The 21,547-nt window shown below is 39.0% G+C and overlaps 1 protein-coding gene and 1 long non-coding RNA gene across 4 annotated transcripts; both read right to left on the bottom strand.

The window, feature by feature from the left end:
• Positions 1 to 1,078: 1,078 nt before the first annotated feature.
• LOC124269514 lies at positions 1,079 to 7,627 on the bottom strand. 3 transcript variants are annotated; one of them, XM_046704543.1, is made up of 9 exons: positions 5,881 to 5,957; positions 5,376 to 5,521; positions 5,040 to 5,168; positions 4,444 to 4,492; positions 4,012 to 4,064; positions 3,304 to 3,396; positions 2,292 to 2,354; positions 2,037 to 2,099; positions 1,079 to 1,447 (listed from the first exon to the last, which is right to left on the bottom strand). In XM_046704543.1, exons 1-8 carry the CDS (start codon positions 5,898 to 5,900, stop codon positions 2,071 to 2,073), a joined length of 582 nt encoding a protein of 193 aa, XP_046560499.1. In that variant the 5' UTR covers positions 5,901 to 5,957; the 3' UTR covers positions 1,079 to 1,447; positions 2,037 to 2,070. The 3 variants fall into 3 exon arrangements, with proteins under 3 accessions (XP_046560499.1, XP_046560498.1, XP_046560497.1); XM_046704542.1 differs by lacking the exons at positions 2,037 to 2,099; positions 5,881 to 5,957 and adding an exon at positions 7,493 to 7,627; XM_046704541.1 differs by lacking the exon at positions 2,037 to 2,099.
• Positions 7,628 to 7,632: 5 nt separating this feature from the next.
• LOC124269515 lies at positions 7,633 to 9,922 on the bottom strand. Its single transcript, XR_006896527.1, has 3 exons — positions 9,765 to 9,922; positions 8,596 to 8,889; positions 7,633 to 7,709 (listed from the first exon to the last, which is right to left on the bottom strand). It is a non-coding gene; the product is annotated as an uncharacterized LOC124269515 (long non-coding RNA).
• Between the last annotated feature and the right edge of the window lie 11,625 nt (positions 9,923 to 21,547).

Genomic DNA, 21,547 nt, shown 5'->3' with positions numbered 1-21,547 from the left:
GGTGATACACGCGTGTTCCAATTTCAGGACCAGTACAATACACCTGTGGCTAATATGAATTACGTTCAGTAAGCATGAAAAGTATAATGGATACTCGTGTGGCCAGTTAAATACTACAAGTTGTTGTTATTTCCTCTGGAAGACTCGGGGTTGATGTTTGCTGTATAGCTATTGAGTGGTTTTAACACCAACCTCACTCCCCCAGTATTGTTATGTCTGTTTGTTCCATTTGAAGTATTTGCTGATCAAAAAATGAAACAGTTTTGTTTGTATATGGTTTTATGTTTCACTATGTAATGACTAATATAAAGGTTCAGATCACGATATGGCTGAAATATTGGGGGGCGGTGGGGTAGCCCAATGGTTAAAGCGTTCGCTCGTCACGCTGAAGACCCGGGTTCGATTCCCTACATGGGCACAATGTGTGAAGCCCATTTGTGGTGTCCCCCGCCGTGATATTGCTGGAATATTGCTAAAAGCGGCGTAAAACCATACTCACTCACTCACTAACTCACTCACTGAAATATTGCCTTCGTGACGTTACAATTTAACCCACTCACTAAATATTCAGAGTTTCCGGGTTAACACGGTACAAACAAGCGATCCGCTAACGTAAACGTGAAAGCGTGACAGCTTGGCCAAGCTGAGAGATGGCACAAACAGGAATAGGGGAAATGTCATGGTGTTGTTGTAGTCAGAATATGTTGCCTCTATGGTGTTAACAGCGGTAAATTTGTTATGATATCGCGAAGGTTCAAACACAGTCGGGTTTAGCGAAACAAACATTTCATAAAAAGTAGTAAACAAGAGTAGCAAGGAAACCCTTTAATTAAAATCAATTTATGTTTTTACATTTCTATCATTGGACAGACCATTGCTACAAAAGTCACTTCAGTCACTTCAAGTTCAACGGCTCTTAAGAAATCACTGAAGAATATAAATAACATATATAATATTTCTTTTTGCCAAAACTCCATTATATCAGCGCAAGATCTTTCGCCGTTCAACGGCTCTTCAGGTGTACAATGAAAGCTGAGTGTAGTCATAGGCGACACATAACGGTAACAGCTATGTCGTCATCATACGTATGACGTTACAGTTAGGTATATATATTTACAATTATTCTGCTCAGACAGTAATCGAATAACATGTTTTATTGTTCAGATGGCTCGTTAAAAACTTCTTCGAAAACTTTGTTGCCTTATCTTGATCATGATATTCTCACATCTAAAATTCATCATTGTTATGACACGGATGAAATCAGATGTTATACTGCAACCCTTTTTCAGACGAAGTTATTGGTCGGTGGATGTTGCCCAATCATGTACATTGACATTGTCGGTGTGGGTAGCGGAATGGACGCGCTGGCTTAGACTCCGAAGTGAGGTGTATTGATTGTCTATGTCCTCCTAGCACGACAAGCCCGTGTATACGACTGTGTGCTTCTCTGCAAGATCAACAGTATATATTATGATTACGTCATCAATTAAATATTTGTTTTGTATCCTCAGGGAAGTTACGTATTGCTCTGCGGGACCTTTCAAGCATATCTTTGTGATCGAATGTTTGTTTTTACATAGACACGCGCACACACACTCACATACATACATACATACACAGGCATCCATTACGGCTTATTGTCTATGGTTGTTAATTCCGTTTTATAGACTAGTTTCTGAATTTTGTCGAGGAAGCTTTTCAGTTATATTTGTGTAAATATATGGAAACCTTCTAATTCAATGGCTAGAATCGATTTTGTTTATAAAGGAACATATTTGGTGACACTATCGTACCATCCGTTTCTCTGTAGTGCGACAGGTTAGTATGAAAATCAGCAGCAACAAAGTAAGTTATCAGTTACATGATTGTCATCAAAATGGCAGCACTGATCCTAGTACAAGATCCAATGCTTCATGAAACTGGTTACATACTATATTTGGGATTACACTTTTACTGGTTGGTTGGGTGGGTTGGTGGGGAGGTATCATGATTTCCAATCGGTATTCAAAGTCAGCACACCAGGTCAGCGATCTCACCTACTCTGCCACCGCATGTTTAATACCTGGTAACCTAGACCACCACGTTCTTTGTGTGCCCCTCTGTAATAGTAAATTAGCACTGCTCTCAAGGCCGAAGCTATGAATATATAATGTATTTTAGAAAGTGGTTAAAATGCGTTATAGTTTGAATTCACTTTCCCAGTAAAAACACTGTGTATATAATGTATTATTGACCTCTACAAACCCAACGGTCATACCTGAAAACACGTGCATATCCACGAGAAGGTTTACCTGATATTTCAGTCTCAGTTTCGTCCAAAGGGAAGCTCTCATAGACCAGATTGTCCGTCATAACTGGAATTTGAAAAGAGGAGTTATGATTATAAAATTCTTACACATGAGTTAAATAATCAATGTTGTTGTGATACTTTCACTATAGCCACTAATGTGATCAAATGACTTATTGGTTAACGTTCTACTGATTTGGTATAAGCAGACAGTTTAAGTACAATTATATTAAGTATTGTTTTACTAAAACGAAATTATTTATTATTGGTAAAAAGTCATGAAATATTCCTTGGGGGAAAATAGTAACTTGTTCGTAAGTGTTCTGACTAAAACATATTTCTAGCAAAGCATTAACCTTTTATGGTAACTTAAAACATGTATATGTTACAGTCAGATTGTGAAATCAGTCATTTCCTGAACTGGCTAAAATTACCAGTCATTTCATGAAATGACTTAGATTTAGAGGTCTAGCCATTTCTCGACATGACTGAAATGGTGTAGTGAAAATACAAGACTTAGTGCCTAATAGCAGACACGTATTTGAAAACAAGTTTTACTGACAGAATAATTCACGAAATTACATGTTATGTCACATAATGAATGGGACCATAACATGAACATCACTTAATAACTTAATCTACAAAAGTGGATCGCAATTTCAACATTACTTATTTGAACAGTTAAAGCTATTGTGGCAGCGACTATTGCACTTCAGCTTGGCTTTGAGGCATTTAAGCCTGTTTGTTTGTGACAAGGTTTTAACACAATGGCTAAAGGTAGGTGGTTTCAGGTTTAACATGATTACCGAAACACACCAAACATCATCTGACCGTCTCAATTAGCTACACAAAAAGAGTAAGAAATAGGACTGGTTTCAAATTTTGTATAGTGTAAGGTTTGGGATAAAAGTAGGAGGTGAAAATAGACCAAGAGTATAAACAGGAAGCAACTGAATCCTCAAGCACCAGCGCTCCCAGGTTCAAAATAAATATTTCCATGCGTGTTATAGTCTTACTTGCCCTCTCCTCCACGTCTTCACTGCTCGTGGAGTTGGCAGCGCGCGGTACCACCTCAGAAGACATCGTGTATAGGAAATTGTCCACCATAACTGAAAGAACGAAATGTATGGATGCGTGTTAGGTATACCTGCAACGTTATAATGTATCAATGAACAAACGTTCGATAATCGGAGCACATACTACAGAGATCTACCATATTCTACCGAAATTATGTTTCGTTGATCGCAAATAACATGTGACGAACACTATAATAAATGACATAATGAGTAAAATTTTAGCATCTCACTAACCAACCAATTCTTTGGCACTGAATCTAAAAAGCATGTTTCCAACAAATTACTAAAGTGCAGTTACTTTTCTTAGTTAAATTACCAACATCTTCACATTCAATTTGTGGTCTCGTGACTCACACAGGACAGTAATATATACATCGGTTTGTTAAAATAACCTCCCGATAGATTTAGTTATTTACTGAAAACTACATTTACCACGGTTCCAAATCAGGTCAAGGCATGATTATGAAAAGGTAACAATTTAATATTATTTGGTGATATATATTGAAGAACTTAAAATGCGTTTTATTTATTTGTAACTGTAGCTTGACATTGTGGACACAAATGGATCTAGCCACGCATGTTTCATTGTAAAGTCAAGGTTCAACATATGCAGCCCCTTCTTATCAGCAGCATGCACGTGTAGCGTACCTATTTGTTCACCTTCCGTGCGACTGCTTGCACTTTGAGGTGGAACAATATCACTGAAAAGAAATTATTTTCTAAATGAATGAAATACTGAGTGTCATTCAACAGTTTGGAATAGTTGTGTATGAACGTATACATGCGGGAGGGAGGTTGACGCATGTCATCGTATCCCAATAGCGTAGAATGACGCTCATGCATTTGGTCACTGGATTGTCTGGTCTTGACTATATTATTTAAAAAATATTGTGAGTGCGGCGTAAAACTAAACTCACTCACTCACTTGTTTCAGTATACCTAGAAGATATATACTTTATCGCTGATGACAAGGAAATGTTACATTCGCGTTTTGAGGATATCAATGTTGGAGTTATTTGCAAATGAAACTTTATGGTTACCATGAAACACGAACTCAGTAACAGAGACGGAAACACATACTTCAGTCTCCCAGGTTGACATTCAGTTGCAGGAATGTCGTCACGAGAAGCTAAAAAGAAATATATTTGGTGATTAAGAAACTATACTTTGGCAAATGTTACCACCCTACTTTAGTAAAACGCGTTAACATTCATCTGAACTGTTTGAATGTGCGTTCTGCTTACACGTTCACCTTCATGAGTCAGTTCTTTTATTCAGTATAAAGCCTGCATATTTACACGTGCACAACAGTACAAACAATCCCTTCAAATGGAACATGTAGAATTAAGTTAACTTTTGACTTTTCGTAACTTACAGACACAAATTTTGCAAATTTTAACAACATATTATTTCTCTCACAGATCAAAAGCATTTACCCATATGATAATACCATGGCATACATTTTACAATACCACATCGTCTCCCAATACTAACCATAAAATGAAGTTCATATGTTGTTAATAAAGGTTTTCTGTATTCATGAAGGACAAATACACATAAATAACATTTAGTAAAGATTTGCATTCTTTTGTTCCTAGATATAACAAATATACATCACAGGCAACATGTATTTAAACATACTTTATTTTTCCATTCAACGTCCAACGTCCTCGTACCTTTTACTACATCTACACTTTTTCTTCTAACACACATGCCGACGACAACGATGACTACAGCGATGGCAATGACACCACCTATTACAGAGACGGCTATAGTGTAGACTTTGGTTTGTATAGCTGGCAAATCTAAAAAAGCAAAAGAAAATAGTAAATGTTTTCTGGTCACTAGTATAAAAGGCTGATCATTTATCATGACGTTCCGAAATCTGAAAAATAGCTCTTTACGAATATATTGGACAGTGAATCAGTTAAGTGAAACATTTCTTTCCATTAGCTCAATACCTAAGAGTGACTTTGCATTAAGTCTTTGCTCGGTAGATAAATCCATCTTACCGCTTTTCACTGCAGGTACAGCTGTAGTGTGTTCTGGTATATGGCTAAATGTAGTGTTGTCTTCACCCACAACGTGTTTTCCTGCCGAACTGTTATTGCTGGTTGCATGAGCATCGTAGGGGCATGCGTATCGCCTGTAGCGTATTCTGTCGAATAGAATCATATCAAAGTTTAAAGATCAGCTTGACTGCGTACCGCAACGCATATTTGATCGAGTTTCAAAGGCAAACTACATTAATCATTATTCAAATAATGTTTGATTTTTTGTATGTGTTCTTTTATTCGATCTATCTTACCAATATGGAATCCCTAAAATGTTAGGCAAAAAGTCTGATTTATCGTAAAACTCAATTTTATAGACACAATTATGAACTGATGTTCACATTTTGCTACATTCAATATGTGTTATGAATTGCACAAGAACAATGTGCAAAAAAACCCACATTCCCACAAGGTTTGCTTTTTTTATACTATCTGGTGTTACGGCAACAGTCACTGAACGTACTGTGTGAATGCGTCGTCCATGTGGTTGTGGTCGAATAAGATGTAGATGTCACGACATTTGATGAAACAATTACCGCAGGGTGAGTTATACTATCTGGTGTTATGGCAACAGTCACTGAACGTACTGTGTGAATGCTTCGTCCATGTGGTTGTGGTCGAATAAGATGTAGATGTCACGACATTTGATGAAACAATTACCGCAGGGTGAGTTATACTATCTGGTGTTATGGCAACAGTCACTGAACGTACTGTGTGAATGCTTCGTCCATGTGGTTGTGGTCGAATAAGATGTAGATGTCACGACATTTGATGAAACAATTACCGCAGGGTGAGTTATACTATCTGGTGTTATGGCAACAGTCACTGAACGTACTGTGTGAATGCTTCGTCCATATGGTTGTGGTCGAATAAGATGTAGATGTCACGACATTTGATGAAACAATTACCGCAGGGTGAGTTATACTATCTGGTGTTATGGCAACAGTCACTGAACGTACTGTGTGAATGCTTCGTCCATGTGGTTGTGGTCGAATAAGATGTAGATGTCACGACATTTGATGAAACAATTACCGCAGGGTGAGTTATACTATCTGGTGTTATGGCAACAGTCACTGAACGTACTGTGTGAATGCTTCGTCCATATGGTTGTGGTCGAATAAGATGTAGATGTCACGACATTTGATGAAACAATTACCGCAGGGTGAGTTATACTATCTGGTGTTATGGCAACAGTCACTGAACGTACTGTGTGAATGCTTCGTCCATATGGTTGTGGTCGAATAAGATGTAGATGTCACGACATTTGATGAAACAATTACCGCAGGGTGAGTTATACTATCTGGTGTTATGGCAACAGTCACTGAACGTACTGTGTGAATGCTTCGTCCATATGGTTGTGGTCGAATAAGATGTAGATGTCACGACATTTGATGAAACAATTACCGCAGGGTGAGTTATACTATCTGGTGTTACGGCAACAGTCACTGAACGTACTGTGTGAATGCTTCGTCCATGTGGTTGTGGTCGAATAAGATGTAGATGTCACGACATTTGATGAAACAATTACCGCAGGGTGAGTTATACTATCTGGTGTTATGGCAACAGTCACTGAACGTACTGTGTGAATGCCTCGTCTATCTGGTTGTGGTCGAATAAGATGTAGATGTCACGACATTTGATGAAACAATTACCGCAGGGTGAGTTATACTATCTGGTGTTATGGCAACAGTCACTGAACGTACTGTGTGAATGCCTCGTCCATCTGGTTGTGGTCGAATAAGATGTAGATGTCACGACATTTGATGAAACAATTACCGCAGGGTGAGTTATACTATCTGGTGTTACGGCAACAGTCACTGAACGTACTGTGTGAATGCTTCGTCCATATGGTTGTGGTCGAATAAGATGTAGATGTCACGACATTTGATGAAACAATTACCGCAGGGTGAGTTATACTATCTGGTGTTATGGCAACAGTCACTGAACGTACTGTGTGAATGCCTCGTCTATCTGGTTGTGGTCGAATAAGATGTAGATGTCACGACATTTGATGAAACAATTACCGCAGGGTGAGTTATACTATCTGGTGTTATGGCAACAGTCACTGAACGTACTGTGTGAATGCTTCGTCCATATGGTTGTGGTCGAATAAGATGTAGATGTCACGACATTTGATGAAACAATTACCGCAGGGTGAGTTATACTATCTGGTGTTATGGCAACAGTCACTGAACGTACTGTGTGAATGCCTCGTCTATCTGGTTGTGGTCGAATAAGATGTAGATGTCACGACATTTGGTGAAACAATTACCGCAGGGCGAGTGACAACATCTGAAACAATGCATTGCTGAATCTATGACGTGATCAAACATTTATTTGGTTATTATCTATATGTGTTCGCTCCAACCTTTACATTTGAAAGTAACAGTTAAAAGAAACACCTATGCATCCTCAACATTGTTTTCATGTGCGATAAGGTTAATTAAAAAAAAGAAATAAGGTTATTATATAGCAGATTTAAAAGAGGTGTATTGCATTTTACAAAGCATTATAATGTCTTGAATAGTTTGAAATAGGTATATTAAAAACAAAATCGGATTTTCGCGAGACAAAAAGCAGAATAATTAAAAGATTGTGTTCAGAATATACTTTTACAGGGTCGAAATCAATTTTGTAATATTTTTACAACACAATTTCTGTATAAATGCCACGTTGAGGAGCATCCAACAAGGTGATAAAGATTGACTAAAGCTGTAGGGTTAAAACTTAATATAAATACAATCGGAATTTTAGAATATTCTGCATAGTGTAATCACACATGTACTTGCTGAATCAGGTCTTTGAATGGCATTTAGAAGTGATACACACAAGGAAGCCAGTTACTTTATGGATGTCAGCTTCTTTATTATGAGGAACACAGCGTTTCAGAGTATATTTGCTGAATGTTAATACAATTGAAATGGCTTTGTAATCACAATGGCATAATAAATACGGTTGCTTTGATGATCATGAGTGTGGGCGTATCTGAGATTGTATTTCTTCGTGGCAAATCTCCACATAACAGTGTAATGACAACAACGTCATAACATTTCAGTATTCGTGCTCACTTGACAATACATGAGATTTCCTGTCTGAACTATCTGAAATATGTTCATAAACAAAGATGAAAACGAGATATATCTCACTTTAAGTCTACCATTTGTTTGTCCCAACTCACTGATAGAAAGATTGTTGCTGATTACGCGAGCATCTGAACACTTCCATACAGATCCATTGTACTGAGTGGTAGTTATGTTGATGGTTACATTGTGTTGGGAGGCATCACAGTTCACGTGATCAACTCCTGGTACGGTTTGGAGGTCAGCAGCATCCACGTGTCGTGTTGTATTGAAGATTATGTTGTCGTCCTTAAACCAGAAAATTATACTAATTCTTCTTGAGCTCGTACAGCTCAAGGTGAAACAATCTCCGTTTGTTGATAATGACGGAACACTTGTCAGCTTCAGAGTATCTGGAATATATGGAAAGTAAGGTGTCTTGTTATACAATGGACGCGGATGTAGTCCAACATTTGTGTACCAGATATTGGCACAAATAATCTATTGTCACACAGCACATACAAAGTACATCAAGTTTTGATGTGACCATCATGTCCCTTTTAAAAAGACTTGAGTCAACAGAGATGGCTCAATATGTTAACTTTGTCCTTTTCGATTTCATTTGAAATCATTTCTATCTCCTCTTTGTTTCTAAGGACCGCACACTATTCACCACAGCAAAGCGGTCACCTTTTCTGCGTCAAAATGAATCATGTGCTGCAACATGAAATCATTGAAACAAGAAATACAAGCGCGGATTAGAAATCTTCTTGTATGACTCTAGATCCATATGCTGTTACATTGATACATGCCATCGTATCCCAATGGCGTAGATCGACGCTTATGCTTTTGGTCACTGGATTGTCTGGTCCTGACTCGATTATTTACAGAATATTGCTGAGTGCGGCGTAAAACTAAACTCACTCACTCACTTGTTACGATGATTCATTCTTATCTGTTTGACATATGTTGCAGTTACTGGGTTTATATAATTCATAGTATCGACAAGCAACGGGTGAATAACAAAAGGTATCCAACATCAACGACTGAATGTATGAAACAGTGTATACGCCCGTCGACAGAAAAGTGTGTGTCGTGTAGGAGGATGTACTGTCATAGTAACATTAACATTAACACCGTCATATGTGGTCTGGATACCCCCTGTCTGTAGCCACAAGGAATAAACGTCGCTTTAAGATACAAGAAATACTTAATACTTGGCTCCAATGACTCACTATACATTGCACTTTTTATCTACGAGTCTGTACATGCAATTTGAAACAAATACTCCAGTTCTATGCTGTGTTGTTGTTGCAGCTTATCATTATGCACAACACGTATATAATGAGGACGAAATGACCCAACATTGTCACAGCTATACACCATGTGTTGTGTTTGGAATTGATAATCGTCACATTACTCGTGAAAGAAGGATATCGTTATCAGTAGTTTACCACCTCGAGGATGTTTAACAGAATGGGGGACTTCATTCGTCCTTGATATAAAGCACGTGTGGGCTTGTCCGGTAACTGTCAAGGACGATTATATATACGAGATAATAAATATGCGACATAAGGATATGTTACCCTGTGTGTAATGTACCGAAGACTGCATTGCAAACCGACAGAGTAAATACACAACTGTCGCGTATTAACATACGCTGATATAGTTCGAAAGGGGGAAGTCCACTGTAGCCACGAGTAAAATCTCATCACACTCTGTCTCTGTGTTTCTTTCCTTTTCTTACACTCTGACCAACTGATAAGTAGAAAAGTTGGGTAAGTAAATTTCCATATGAAAAGCAAAATGAACAGCATTTGGACGTTATTGTCCAATCATTTGTGGACCAAAGTTCCACTTCCGTTTCCATTAAGAAAAGGACAAATGATGTCAATTACAACTACAGCCCTAAGAACGTCAAGTATTATTAAAGCCCTAAGAAAGTCAAGTATAATTAAAGCCCTAACAACGTAAAATTATAATTAAAGCCCGAACAACGGCAATTTTCTTTAAAGCCCTAACAACCTTAAATATAATTAAGCCCTTTCGATGCCGAGTTTATTCTGTTGCAAATTACCATAAGATCTGAAAAGTGAAAGTTGCCCGAAAATTTCTTTCGCGCTGCCCTAGATCTATCTACAACGTCAAGTATAAGTATACAATATAATTAGTACAATATTCCTGTGCTCACAATGATTTACTGCAAATACGTTAAAGGTGTGGATATCGCACAATACAACTTGAATACGTATATACATCAGTGTCCGAGGTGATCCAAGTCTGTTAAAGATGATCAGGAACTACTTCCATCGCTCACTGAGTATATTCGTTCGTTCGCAGAACTGCAACAGAGTGACGAACGCTGGACGCCGTTGGACTAAGGATAACACTTATCGTTGTTCTGATCGCAACGGAATAATGGCCACAAGTTCTGTCGCACTCGCACATATGCATGTTTTTACATCTGCAGGGTATATAAGCAGACTTCTGAAGAGGTTGTTCTTCACACACAACTACATCAAGGGACGCCAGACTTTGTGGATGCTCCCAAACTTTCCCCAAGAATTTATTATGAGCAATTTAGATTGCAATCAAACAGATGACAGCTGAACTCGCCAATGTTGATAAATATTTATCTTCCATCCTTATGTTGTCCAATGCATCACAAGTCACTCCCAGCCGTCGGTCAACATAAAGAAAGTCTTGAAGTAAACACCTGCAGCTACACAGATAATACATTAATAACACTTTTGCGATCATCACTTCAGTTTTCCTTATATACAACAGTCTATGCTTGAGAAGAACTGAGTGTAACATGTGTTTAAAACTTAACATGTTAATGCTCCACCCCGACGACGCCCCACCAAAATTACGTCTAACTACATTAAAATATTCTACGTCGAGATTGGCCATGGATATTGCAATATCAGTGTGAGAGTGTGTAGATACAGGACACACGAACATTGTGATTTCTCGGCGATGTCTAATATACACAGCGCCACTGGATTTTAAAAACCAACTGCTGATATTCATCAGGAAGCAATCCATTTAATGGACAAAAACGTCGTGACGAACATATGATTAGACCACTGAAAGCATAACAAGTTTTCAAAACAAAGAGTGGTGTTGCAAACCCAATTCAGATATAAGCTTTATCATACACCGAATTTATATGGGCTGCATAACCAGATATACTGGTAATATGATAACTTTGTATAATTGCTGTTAAAGCACATAAAACGACGATCATAATTGCTGCGTGCTGCGTTAGCGCCAGGTCAAGCGTGTCTACACGTATTGTTTTACTGCAAACAATGCGCAGTGTATTATACCCTACGTCGATAAATTTGTTTTGGTTCCATTTCTGTGATATCATTGTATTGTTCAACATGATCAGACCTGGTCATTGTCAGTGTGTAAACATTCCAGGTAACCATGTTAGAGCACCCAGAGATAGGCAGGTCATAGTGACAGGAAGTAGTTGACCTCAGTCTATGCTGGTATCACGCAACAGAAGCACAACTGTCACTGATAACACATTCAGTAATACGATGTATGTATCAGTTGTTTATGTTTGTAATGAATCAGTTTGTAAGCAGTTCCTTTATGACACGAGCACCAGTATTAAAACTTAGAGAGCAATCATTAGATTTTCAATGTCTCTCTCTCTTCATTAAAACAAAAGTTCAAATCGGACGAAAATGCGTTCTTGTGCAAAGAAATGTCATAAATACACGACCCCGTCATTATCATTTTAGAAATACCTCGTTCCACATTGGATACAATTGACACACGAATGAACATTTGCAACAGAATGACATGATAACAAAGAGAAAATATATAACCGATTCTAAAACTTCATACTTTACAATTCTAATTTTTGAATAATAACGTTTTGTTTTACTATTTCAGCTCTTTAGATGTCACGGAAATGCAACACGCTTTTCGTCGACACTGTCTTGTCAGTAACTTAGCCAATGTTCAGATGAACAAATGTATGCTCAGCAGCAACAAAACGTCAATACGAATTCAAAATTCGATAGGCACTGTAATCAAATCATTACAGAAATAGACATAATAATTGGATCAAAAACATTCTTTTTATGTACAATATCTGGGTGACGAGGGGTTCGGATAGGTCCACGGTAAGGTCCACTGCAATGGAGGTTCCCGCTGTTAAGACGTCGGCGTACTGTATCAGTACTGATTGGTCTTCCGTGTGTTTCCACTGTCTGGCCTGTTCTATCGGATGCCCGCATGAAGTGAGGTGAGGTGAAATTGGGTTTAACGTCGTGCTTGAGAATATTTCGCCCATATGACGACGTGCATGCGTGTAGGTGTATGTGTGCAGGCTGCTTGTACTCAGCCCAGACTTGCTGGTTTTATAGTGCTAGCCCACTGAGATACCATGCCGCAGTGAAGCATGAATACCCCACTCAGACACATTATACTGACTCCGAGCCGACCAGTCCTTGTTGTAAATCCATTAATGCTGAGCGCCAGGCAGGACCCAACAAGTACCATATTTTAACGTCTTTGGTAGGACGCGGCCGAGGATCGAACCCCGCGACCTTCCGCTCTCCGGGCGGACGCTCTAACAACTACACCACGGAGGCGGCGGCCTGCATGAAGGGATTCAGTACATGCTGTCGTGTTGTGGTCACCCTTGGTCTGCCAGTACGGGTTGATCATTTATGGTGTTGGTGGATGGGAAACGTTGCTGCGGCCCGAACGTTGACTTGGACGGAATTGGCAACGGCTTTTGCAGTGTGGCCAGCTTCAAGTCTTCTTACCGCCTGGTTGCTCTTGAGCTGTCGTGAGTCGCGGCATCGTGCTGACGTTGTAGTGTGAATGTTTCAACCAGGTTTTGGGGTGCATTTTATAAGGCTGGTCCTTGTGGAACAGCACGTGCGGCATGAGTTGCATGAAAAACATGGAGAACACGGTACCATCTCCGAGATCAGGTTGCGTTTTATAAGACCATTTCCTGGGTTCCATTCTGAGTTTGGAAAGGAATGTCTTTCCTCAGGTAATGTTGGAGATGTTGTAAAAAATACACATTCAAAAAATATAAAATGGGCTTTACAGTTATCCGTTTCTGCGAAGGAAATGCAAAATTGACGTTTCTTTTGCGGCTTAGTATATCTTGTGACGTTTTATTTTAAAAAACAGATTATTAGCGAAATGAGTTGTTGTGTTTTGTAAATATGACATAGGAAGAGAACCCTTGAACACACGATGAACATATTCCCATCACAAAAATTGTCTTTTAAATAAAATCGAAGTTTGGTCACCCCTGACGGTAACGTAGGGAATACGTTCATTGCTTAACATCAACGTTTGTATACATCGTGATACTGGGATATTAGATAACACTTGGTGACAAGTAGGAATCGCATCGTCCTTGAGAACTTACAAAACAATGATACCTGGGATACTGCTTGAATATTGCAAAAGCAGCTCACCCTACCCCTGAAGTCAACAACACGAAGAGCTCTATGGATATACAACTTCATTATTATTAATGTGAGCGACGTTAGCAGCTACATCGAAAATATCTCTTGAATTAATTATTAAGAACGTGTATATCCACAGATAGAACGCTTCTCCGTTATTCATCACACCAACTAAATGCCCCTCAAAGACGCTTCCCCTGAGGCCTCCAGTACGATAATGACAAATTGTAATTCTAGGACATCATAAAGATAGACTCTGTCACGAATTAGGTATGAGGACAGATGCTATTAGTCCTTCCAGTGTATTTTGTCGGAATGTCAGAGTACGCGCACCAAGACTTAACAAGTCATCGATGATTATGTGAAAACCTGCATTCATGTTAAACATTAATTATGGCTGCTCTTTTACAGTAGTGTCTGTCAATAATGCAAATGCTACCGGAACATGCTTAATGACTTCCACATTTAACAACGCTGACCCAGCGCATGTGCTGTGGTGATTCTCCTCTACCTTTAGTCTTCTGTGGTTTAGAGTACAAATCACCATCCGTGGATTGAGAGAGGCCTGGTCTGTTCTGTTTTATCTTGAATACTGTCGAATACAAGTCTGAATAGAAAGGGATAACAATATCATTCTGTTACGGTGTGCATTAATTCAAAATATAAAACAAGATACCAAAACACGTTAACTCTAAATAGAAATAGATAGCAATTGGATTATTCTGTTTACTGACAGTCACACAGATAGAAATAGATACCAATTGGATTATGTTCTGTTAAATGACGGTTACACGCAGTTTTAATGGTGCGCCTTTTAATCCGGTAGTTTTATGATACAGTGTTGTTGAAATCCACTACGTTCACATCGCTTAAATTCTACAAAGTTCTTCTAACCCTCTAATGGCAAAAGTGTATTTTACGAACTGACAAAACAGTTGTCACTTCCCAGCTAGCTGTGTAAAACAAATACCTTTCAAAATCATCAGAACGTGTTTAAGACAAACACTTATAAACTACGCAGAAACATATATTATTACACGAGCAAGTGTTTCTATACGACTTATATGAAAAGAGTGTGAAATTTTGTATTGCTTGAGATAGAGCGAGGTCAATACATAATTTTGCACAAGTTTGGTATAATCTGTATGACACACTTGCTCGTACATTTCTTTAATTATTGCTAGAGTGTAATAATTTTTCTTTGTTATCCATTTTATTCATGTACATTTGTGCAGTAAAACAACTGCAAACCTTTATGAATTGCACGAGGATCATGCATCAAATTGCTGAAAAGAATGTGCAAATATCGTGCATGTGAACAGATGCGTTTTGGTGTAAAGTTTTGTTAATAATTCGCCAATTTTCACTGATTTGTATCATTTATTGAACTCATGACAATAATCTTTTCAACGTTACGAATTTGTTTTACAATACATCAATTCATGTGTAAACAGTACCTTTAAACAGTACGGAATATTTGGAAAAATTTAGTTTAGAACAGTTGCCTGGAAGTAAGTGGCTATATTTACACCAGTGACTTTAAACGTTTGAAGGGAAGTATATATACTACCCATCAAAAGTTTAGACTCACTAGTGTAAATGATCCTCGTGCAATTCATCTGCATAAGGTTTGCCGTTTGTTCCCCCAAGTTAGTGGAGAAATTCGTCTTCGATGTAACCATATATATTATACATAACATATAGTGAGTGCTTTAAGTGAGTCTAAACTTTTGATGGGTAGTATATGACACTGGTTATGCTTCACCACATAGGTAATATGTAATAATACGTCCCAGGATACTTCTTCTTCCATGATTGTTATTTACACGGACAGTTTATCGTATGTTTTCACATACATCCCATTATTGACAAATAGGACACATTCTCAGTATAGGAGGTACGAATGCTTACGAGAAAGGTTACGAGATCTTAGGTTAACGAGAGCTTTGTGAAACGGGACCCAGGTCTACAACATGTCATCATTTACACTTCATCATACTCTTTTGTTCTGTGGGAATTTATGAGCAATAGCGACTGAAAAGAAACCAGTTAGGAAGAGTGAGTGAGTGAGATTAGTTTTACCGCCACACTCAGCAGTATTCCAGCTATATGGTGGCGGTCTTTAAATAATCGAGCAAGGACCAGACAATCCAGTGGTCGACAGCATGAGCATCGATCTACGCAATTGGGAACCGATGACATGTGTAAAACCAAGTCAGTGAGCCTGACCACCCGATCCCGTTAGTCGCCTCTTACGACAAGCATGGGTTACTGAAGATCAATATTCTAACCCGGATCTTCACGGGTACAGTTAGGAAGACATCCAATTAAACATACCTGCTGTTTCCGGGCCAGGATGAAGGCGTACTCTTATTTTTACCACTGAAAATTAGGCATCAACATTGTGCGCTATGGTTGTCGGGCACACGTGACCATTCAGCACAGGTCTCCGCAATCATATATATAACAATATTTTATTTTCCTACAAAGTGTCGGTCAAAGTAAAGAGTTTATTTTTTAACGCAAAGCCATTGTGTCTTATGAACTATTGTAAACATCCACAAGATATGAATACGTGCGGCTTCTCAACTGTGAGTTGATCCATTGTATCATTATCCGAACCTGGAAACTAGACCGCCACGCACCAGGGACCCACGATATTACGATAAGAAGTATTTCTTTATCATTCTATTCGAAGACCTTACAAGTGTTTAAAAATACTTTTTGACAAACCTTCTTCCTGTCTTTTGCGTTTCCATCTTACATACACAACCACAGCTACAACGATCCCTACAGCAGGGATGACACCACCTGCTACACCTTCTATGACGACGACCCGAGTCTGTCCACCAGCGGCATCTGAAAGACATTGGCTGATTGGATACACTGTGAGATGTCACAATTCTCTAGATGTAAGTTCCATTTTAGTTTTAATTCGAACGAATGGTTCAATGAGTTAAATTGAATGGTCACTAAGTGACTTAGGTTAAAGGCGTCTTCCTTCTGATAAATTCAAGTATATACTAGTATGTCAAAATGTTTGGAGATGAAAAATGAGGACAGTTTTATGGATATGTATGCCACTTCTTCTTCTTCTATTCTGTATAGGCGATGTTCCGACATATATAGTACTTTTGCTTGACAACGACATTAGGATGTATGTCGAAACGTCGCCTATACAAAATAAAGGAGTTGTATATCCGTTACAAATTCATTCGACACTTTAAGACAAAAGTGTTGACAACTATCACCCCATGCAGGGGAGGCCTTATGATGCTCATCTCATCTGCAGCTCAGTGGCGTTCCTTACTCATATTTATTTTATATCACACAGCGTCGAAACGCGTCAAAATCAAAACTTCGTCCCTGGTTATAAGCTATGTTTTCACATTTTGTCTTTTGTCTGTGAGCATCGTACAGAACCACCTGTGTTCACATCCAACAGCAGAACAGTCACAAAGAATGTTATAGTCTCTACGGACCAAAACCTGTCATCCTGACCACGTCTGGGAAATGATCGGTTGACATGTTGACCTAACTTAACGCCGATCCCGCCGCCACTGGAAGACTAGGGACATTTAACAAAACGTCCCGATGTAATGAATGTATCATCATCGGCGGAACAATGCTAAATATAAATTCTTACCCCCATCGTCTGTCACAATCGCCGCCGGTAATAACATCGTCTATCATAGTTCATTAATGGGTGGTAAGGTGATCCCAGTTTGTCCATTATTCCTACATAACAATTTTAGTAGAAACGAATATCTCTTACAAATTTGGAACTGTTGATTCTTTCTATGCATCCCATTGCTAAAGAGTATGTTAAACTCACGCATGGTTAGTTTGTTACTTGTTTCAGACGTCACTGGGTCTTCACGCCACCACACAGATCATCTACATCTTTGTCAGAGCCTGATCCTGAGGGTCCCATTGTGCTGGAGTTCATCACAGCTCACATTGTCACGCCTTGTCAGGTACTCGTTGAAGACTCCGAGTTGAATATAGGCTCCATCACTAAAACGACAAGAGCCACTGAGATGTATTGAAGATCGTTCTTTCACCCCTGTACCATTACTCGGTCACGTACTTCAGTTAAGAAGTTGTTATTTGCGGATTAAGTGAACAGTTGGCCAGCTGTTCCTGGTTGATGGGTGGCCTGTCGGTGTGGGGAGTCTGTTAGAAATATGGAAAGGTCAGTTGGTTTCATATGACGGTCCTGAAGTGAAACATCACGCCAACATCGACATCAGTACACGTGACGTCTCTACTGGAAGCGTTGACGTCAAAAAACGCTGTAGAATGTCAACGCATTTGTATATGGTTCCTTGTCCCAGACAACGTCCTAACTTCTGTTTGACGCAGCAAAGAAATGCTAATTGAACTCTGACTAAAGAACGGCAATGATAAACGGGATCTACAGGGTTTATTATTATTGAAGTTCTATCATATTTATATGTATGGGCAAAACAAGAATAGAGGTGGAAATTTTTTGTTAGTATGTCTACATACAAAGACGTCCACTCGGGCCTCAGCATACAGTCAGTGCATTTGTGCTCGTCTTCATGTTGATTGTTCTCTGCCTGCCCAATACGATGGTGTGTGAAGTGACAACGCTTTTCTGTATCCAGTCAGTGATTATACAGGGTTATTTTTCAGCTCATTGTGGGTGACTATGTCCTGACAATACTGGTCCAGCCGCTTCACTGTTGCACCTTCGCATACAGCGACGGTTCAGACCACGTCCATGTGCAGATATTCAGACCAGGAAGTTACTGATATGGTAATATTTGTCATAAACACTGCATATCCAGATAAGACACACACTAACTGAGTGTCAAACATTCACTCTTCAAAGATATCAGAACGTGAAATTCTTCTTAGTTTTCCGTAAGATCGTATTCAGCATTCCTTGTTAATATATTCCTGGTTGACTGTTTGAGTGATATTGTTCAACAATGACCGTCTCCATATTCTCTTACACCGTTTGTTTTAGACCGTATATGTCATCACGTGTTTCTTTCCGAGAACAACCACCTGGTTGTGATAAGACAGCGACATTCTTATCATTAAAGTTTTACGTTGACGAGATATTTCATTGAAATATGGCTGTGTTCCGATTTGTCATTTATGAACCTCGTCATTCTGCATATGAAAGCTCTGTTCATTTTAACAATACAATCACTATTACTACATTTAACAATAATTACTGTACCTAGTGTTGGGATTCGGAACCAAATCTACTACCGATTATCGGAGGACATGTGGTGTACGATTATCGTGTATAATGGGAATATATACATTTTTAATGTAATCACCAATTTTACGGGTTTTCCCCAGTTTTTGTTTTCTAATCAATGTTTTATCATGTAGATTTATAACTAATAATGTCACGCAATGAAATGCACGCATGCAAGAAAGACACTGGAATTGTAGTTAAACAATAAAAGTGGTTAAAATATTACAATGTGCATAGCTTCACGCTGTTGAGCGCATGTTTGCCGCGTGAAAACAGAAAACGACTGGAATTGAGATTCGTGTGTTCATATATTACCAGCAGCACCAAGAACGCTGCCAGAGGGGTATAATTTTATCCTACAAGGTTTCTTTGTTTTGCTCATCCGGGTCGGATTCGATCATTAAAATCAAATGTAAGCACATCAAGAACTCATTGTTGTATCATTCAGCTTTACTGCCCTATACAGGTCAGAACTAATTCCCAGTGTCAATTTTGAATGCGTTCAATACAGAACATGCCAGTCAGACCCCGGATCGACATACAGTCCCAGTTGTCTCGGTACTCAATAAACAGCATACCTTGGTAACACCAGAAACCTGTGATCATGGCTTGATAATGCTTGACACATCCATTGCTTGTGGGTTTTTGATCAAAGTACTAAACGTCTGATACCTGCATCGTGGACTACGCTGTCACATTACGTTGATACGCCGTGAATTAGCGGACTTATGTTCAAAGCGGCGTAAAACTAAACTCACCCACGCAATGCAAATTAATACTGATCCTTATCACGTCAAGGAGTCTTATATATTGGTGTAATGTTTCTGCAAGACTGCTTGAACTTTATGCAAAGGAAGCATAATTATGCTTTTGTTTATTTATCGTGATATATAACTTGTAATGAAGAGCTTATATTCAACAAATCGTGACCACCTTTGTTCTTTATGCGTCAAAGCCTAGTTTAATGCATCCTCGGTCACATAGCAGGATAAGTCCTCTTTATCCTTCTACAAATTCTAAAGGCGATGCCCTGGGATTCGAATTGTTATTTAACACCATTCATTCAGCTCACTCGACTTCAATAATTTACACGCTGAACCCTAAACCTAAATCCCCAGGTAACTCCTAGTTGCGCATATAAAAAGGAAACGTAATCCTTACTGTAGTATTTATATTCCCAAACATCGTTGCATGGCTTTGTGTTCAAGAGTTAACTTACCTGTACATTGTCGATTTGAGAATACTCAATGCGGCCCGGTGTATTTTGAACAGACTTTATGCAAGGAATGCGACAAAGGGTTGAACGCTGTTAGCTGACAAAAATGATACCAAATTCTGTTCACAGCGACTCACAAACTCAGCTATTATGTTACTGATACCATATCTTAACACTGACATCGAAAGACAGTATAATAACTAGCAATATATCAGAAAATGTTTTTAAAAAAAAGGGAATATATGATTGTCAGATCACGATACAAAAGTGAAAACGGGAGCATAGTGAGTGAGTGAGTTTAGGTTTACGCCGCACTCAGTAATATTCCAGCTATACGGCGGCGGTCTGTAAAGAATCGAGCCTGGACAAGACAATCCAGTGATTAACAGCATGAGCATCGACCTGCGCAATTGGAAACCGATGGCATGTGTCAACCAAGTCATCGAGCCTGACCAACCGATCCCGTTGGTCGCCTCTTACGACAAGCATTGGTTACTGAAGATCAATATTATTACCCGGAACACGGGTGAAAACGGAAGTATAGATCAGCAGCTAGAAAGATAAGGTCACCATGCTGGGGCCATTAGAACTTAGAGTAGCTCTGTTTCCGTCAGGGTTTACAGAATGAAACGATCAACACACAGCATGTGTAACTCCAAATAAAACAACTCACCAATATTGAGCAAATGGATAATGTTTTATGAAGCTTCTCTGGCTATCTACCGAGTCTACAGGTATTCGTGCATCTGAATTAACTTAGTCCATTGGGATATCTTAATACAAATCAAAATTCTCTTCGATCTACAGGGCATAAACAATGCAGCAATGGAGCTAACGTGCGTATAGCAGCCAAGAGTGCACAGGGAATTCACCGAACTCTTCTAAGTGGCCTCGAGATGGTGTATTTTCTGGTATCTTCTTTCACTAAACGACCAGACACTCGGATACAGAACACATTGGCATCTCCTGTCACCGATAAACTGAACGACCAGACTCTCGGATACAGAACACATTGACATCTTCTGTCACCGATAAACTGGACGACCAGAGACTCAGATACAGAAGACATTGACATCTTCTGTCACCGATAAACTGGACGACGAGAGACTCGGATACAGAATCGTGTGTCATTTACATCAACCAGTCTCGGATACAGAACG

The sequence above is a fragment of the Haliotis rubra genome, unplaced genomic scaffold (assembly GCF_003918875.1).
Source record: "Haliotis rubra isolate DU_JTF1 unplaced genomic scaffold, ASM391887v1 Scf1450, whole genome shotgun sequence".
NCBI classification, from domain to species: domain Eukaryota; kingdom Metazoa; phylum Mollusca; class Gastropoda; order Lepetellida; family Haliotidae; genus Haliotis; species Haliotis rubra.
Note: the sequence above shows the minus strand (reverse complement) of the source record. Positions and strands in the feature narration are given on the sequence as shown.

Excerpts from the sequence above, each read along its gene's own strand:
- LOC124269514 (XM_046704542.1), bottom strand. The coding sequence starts at position 7,512 with ATGGACGAAGCATTCACACA. Across the intron at positions 4,493-5,039 it reads AAGTGTAGATGTAGTAAAAG|CTTCTCGTGACGACATTCCT; the intron begins GTACGAGGACGT and ends ATTTCTTTTTAG. Across the intron at positions 4,065-4,443 it reads TGTCAACCTGGGAGACTGAA|TGATATTGTTCCACCTCAAA; the intron begins GTATGTGTTTCC and ends ATTTCTTTTCAG.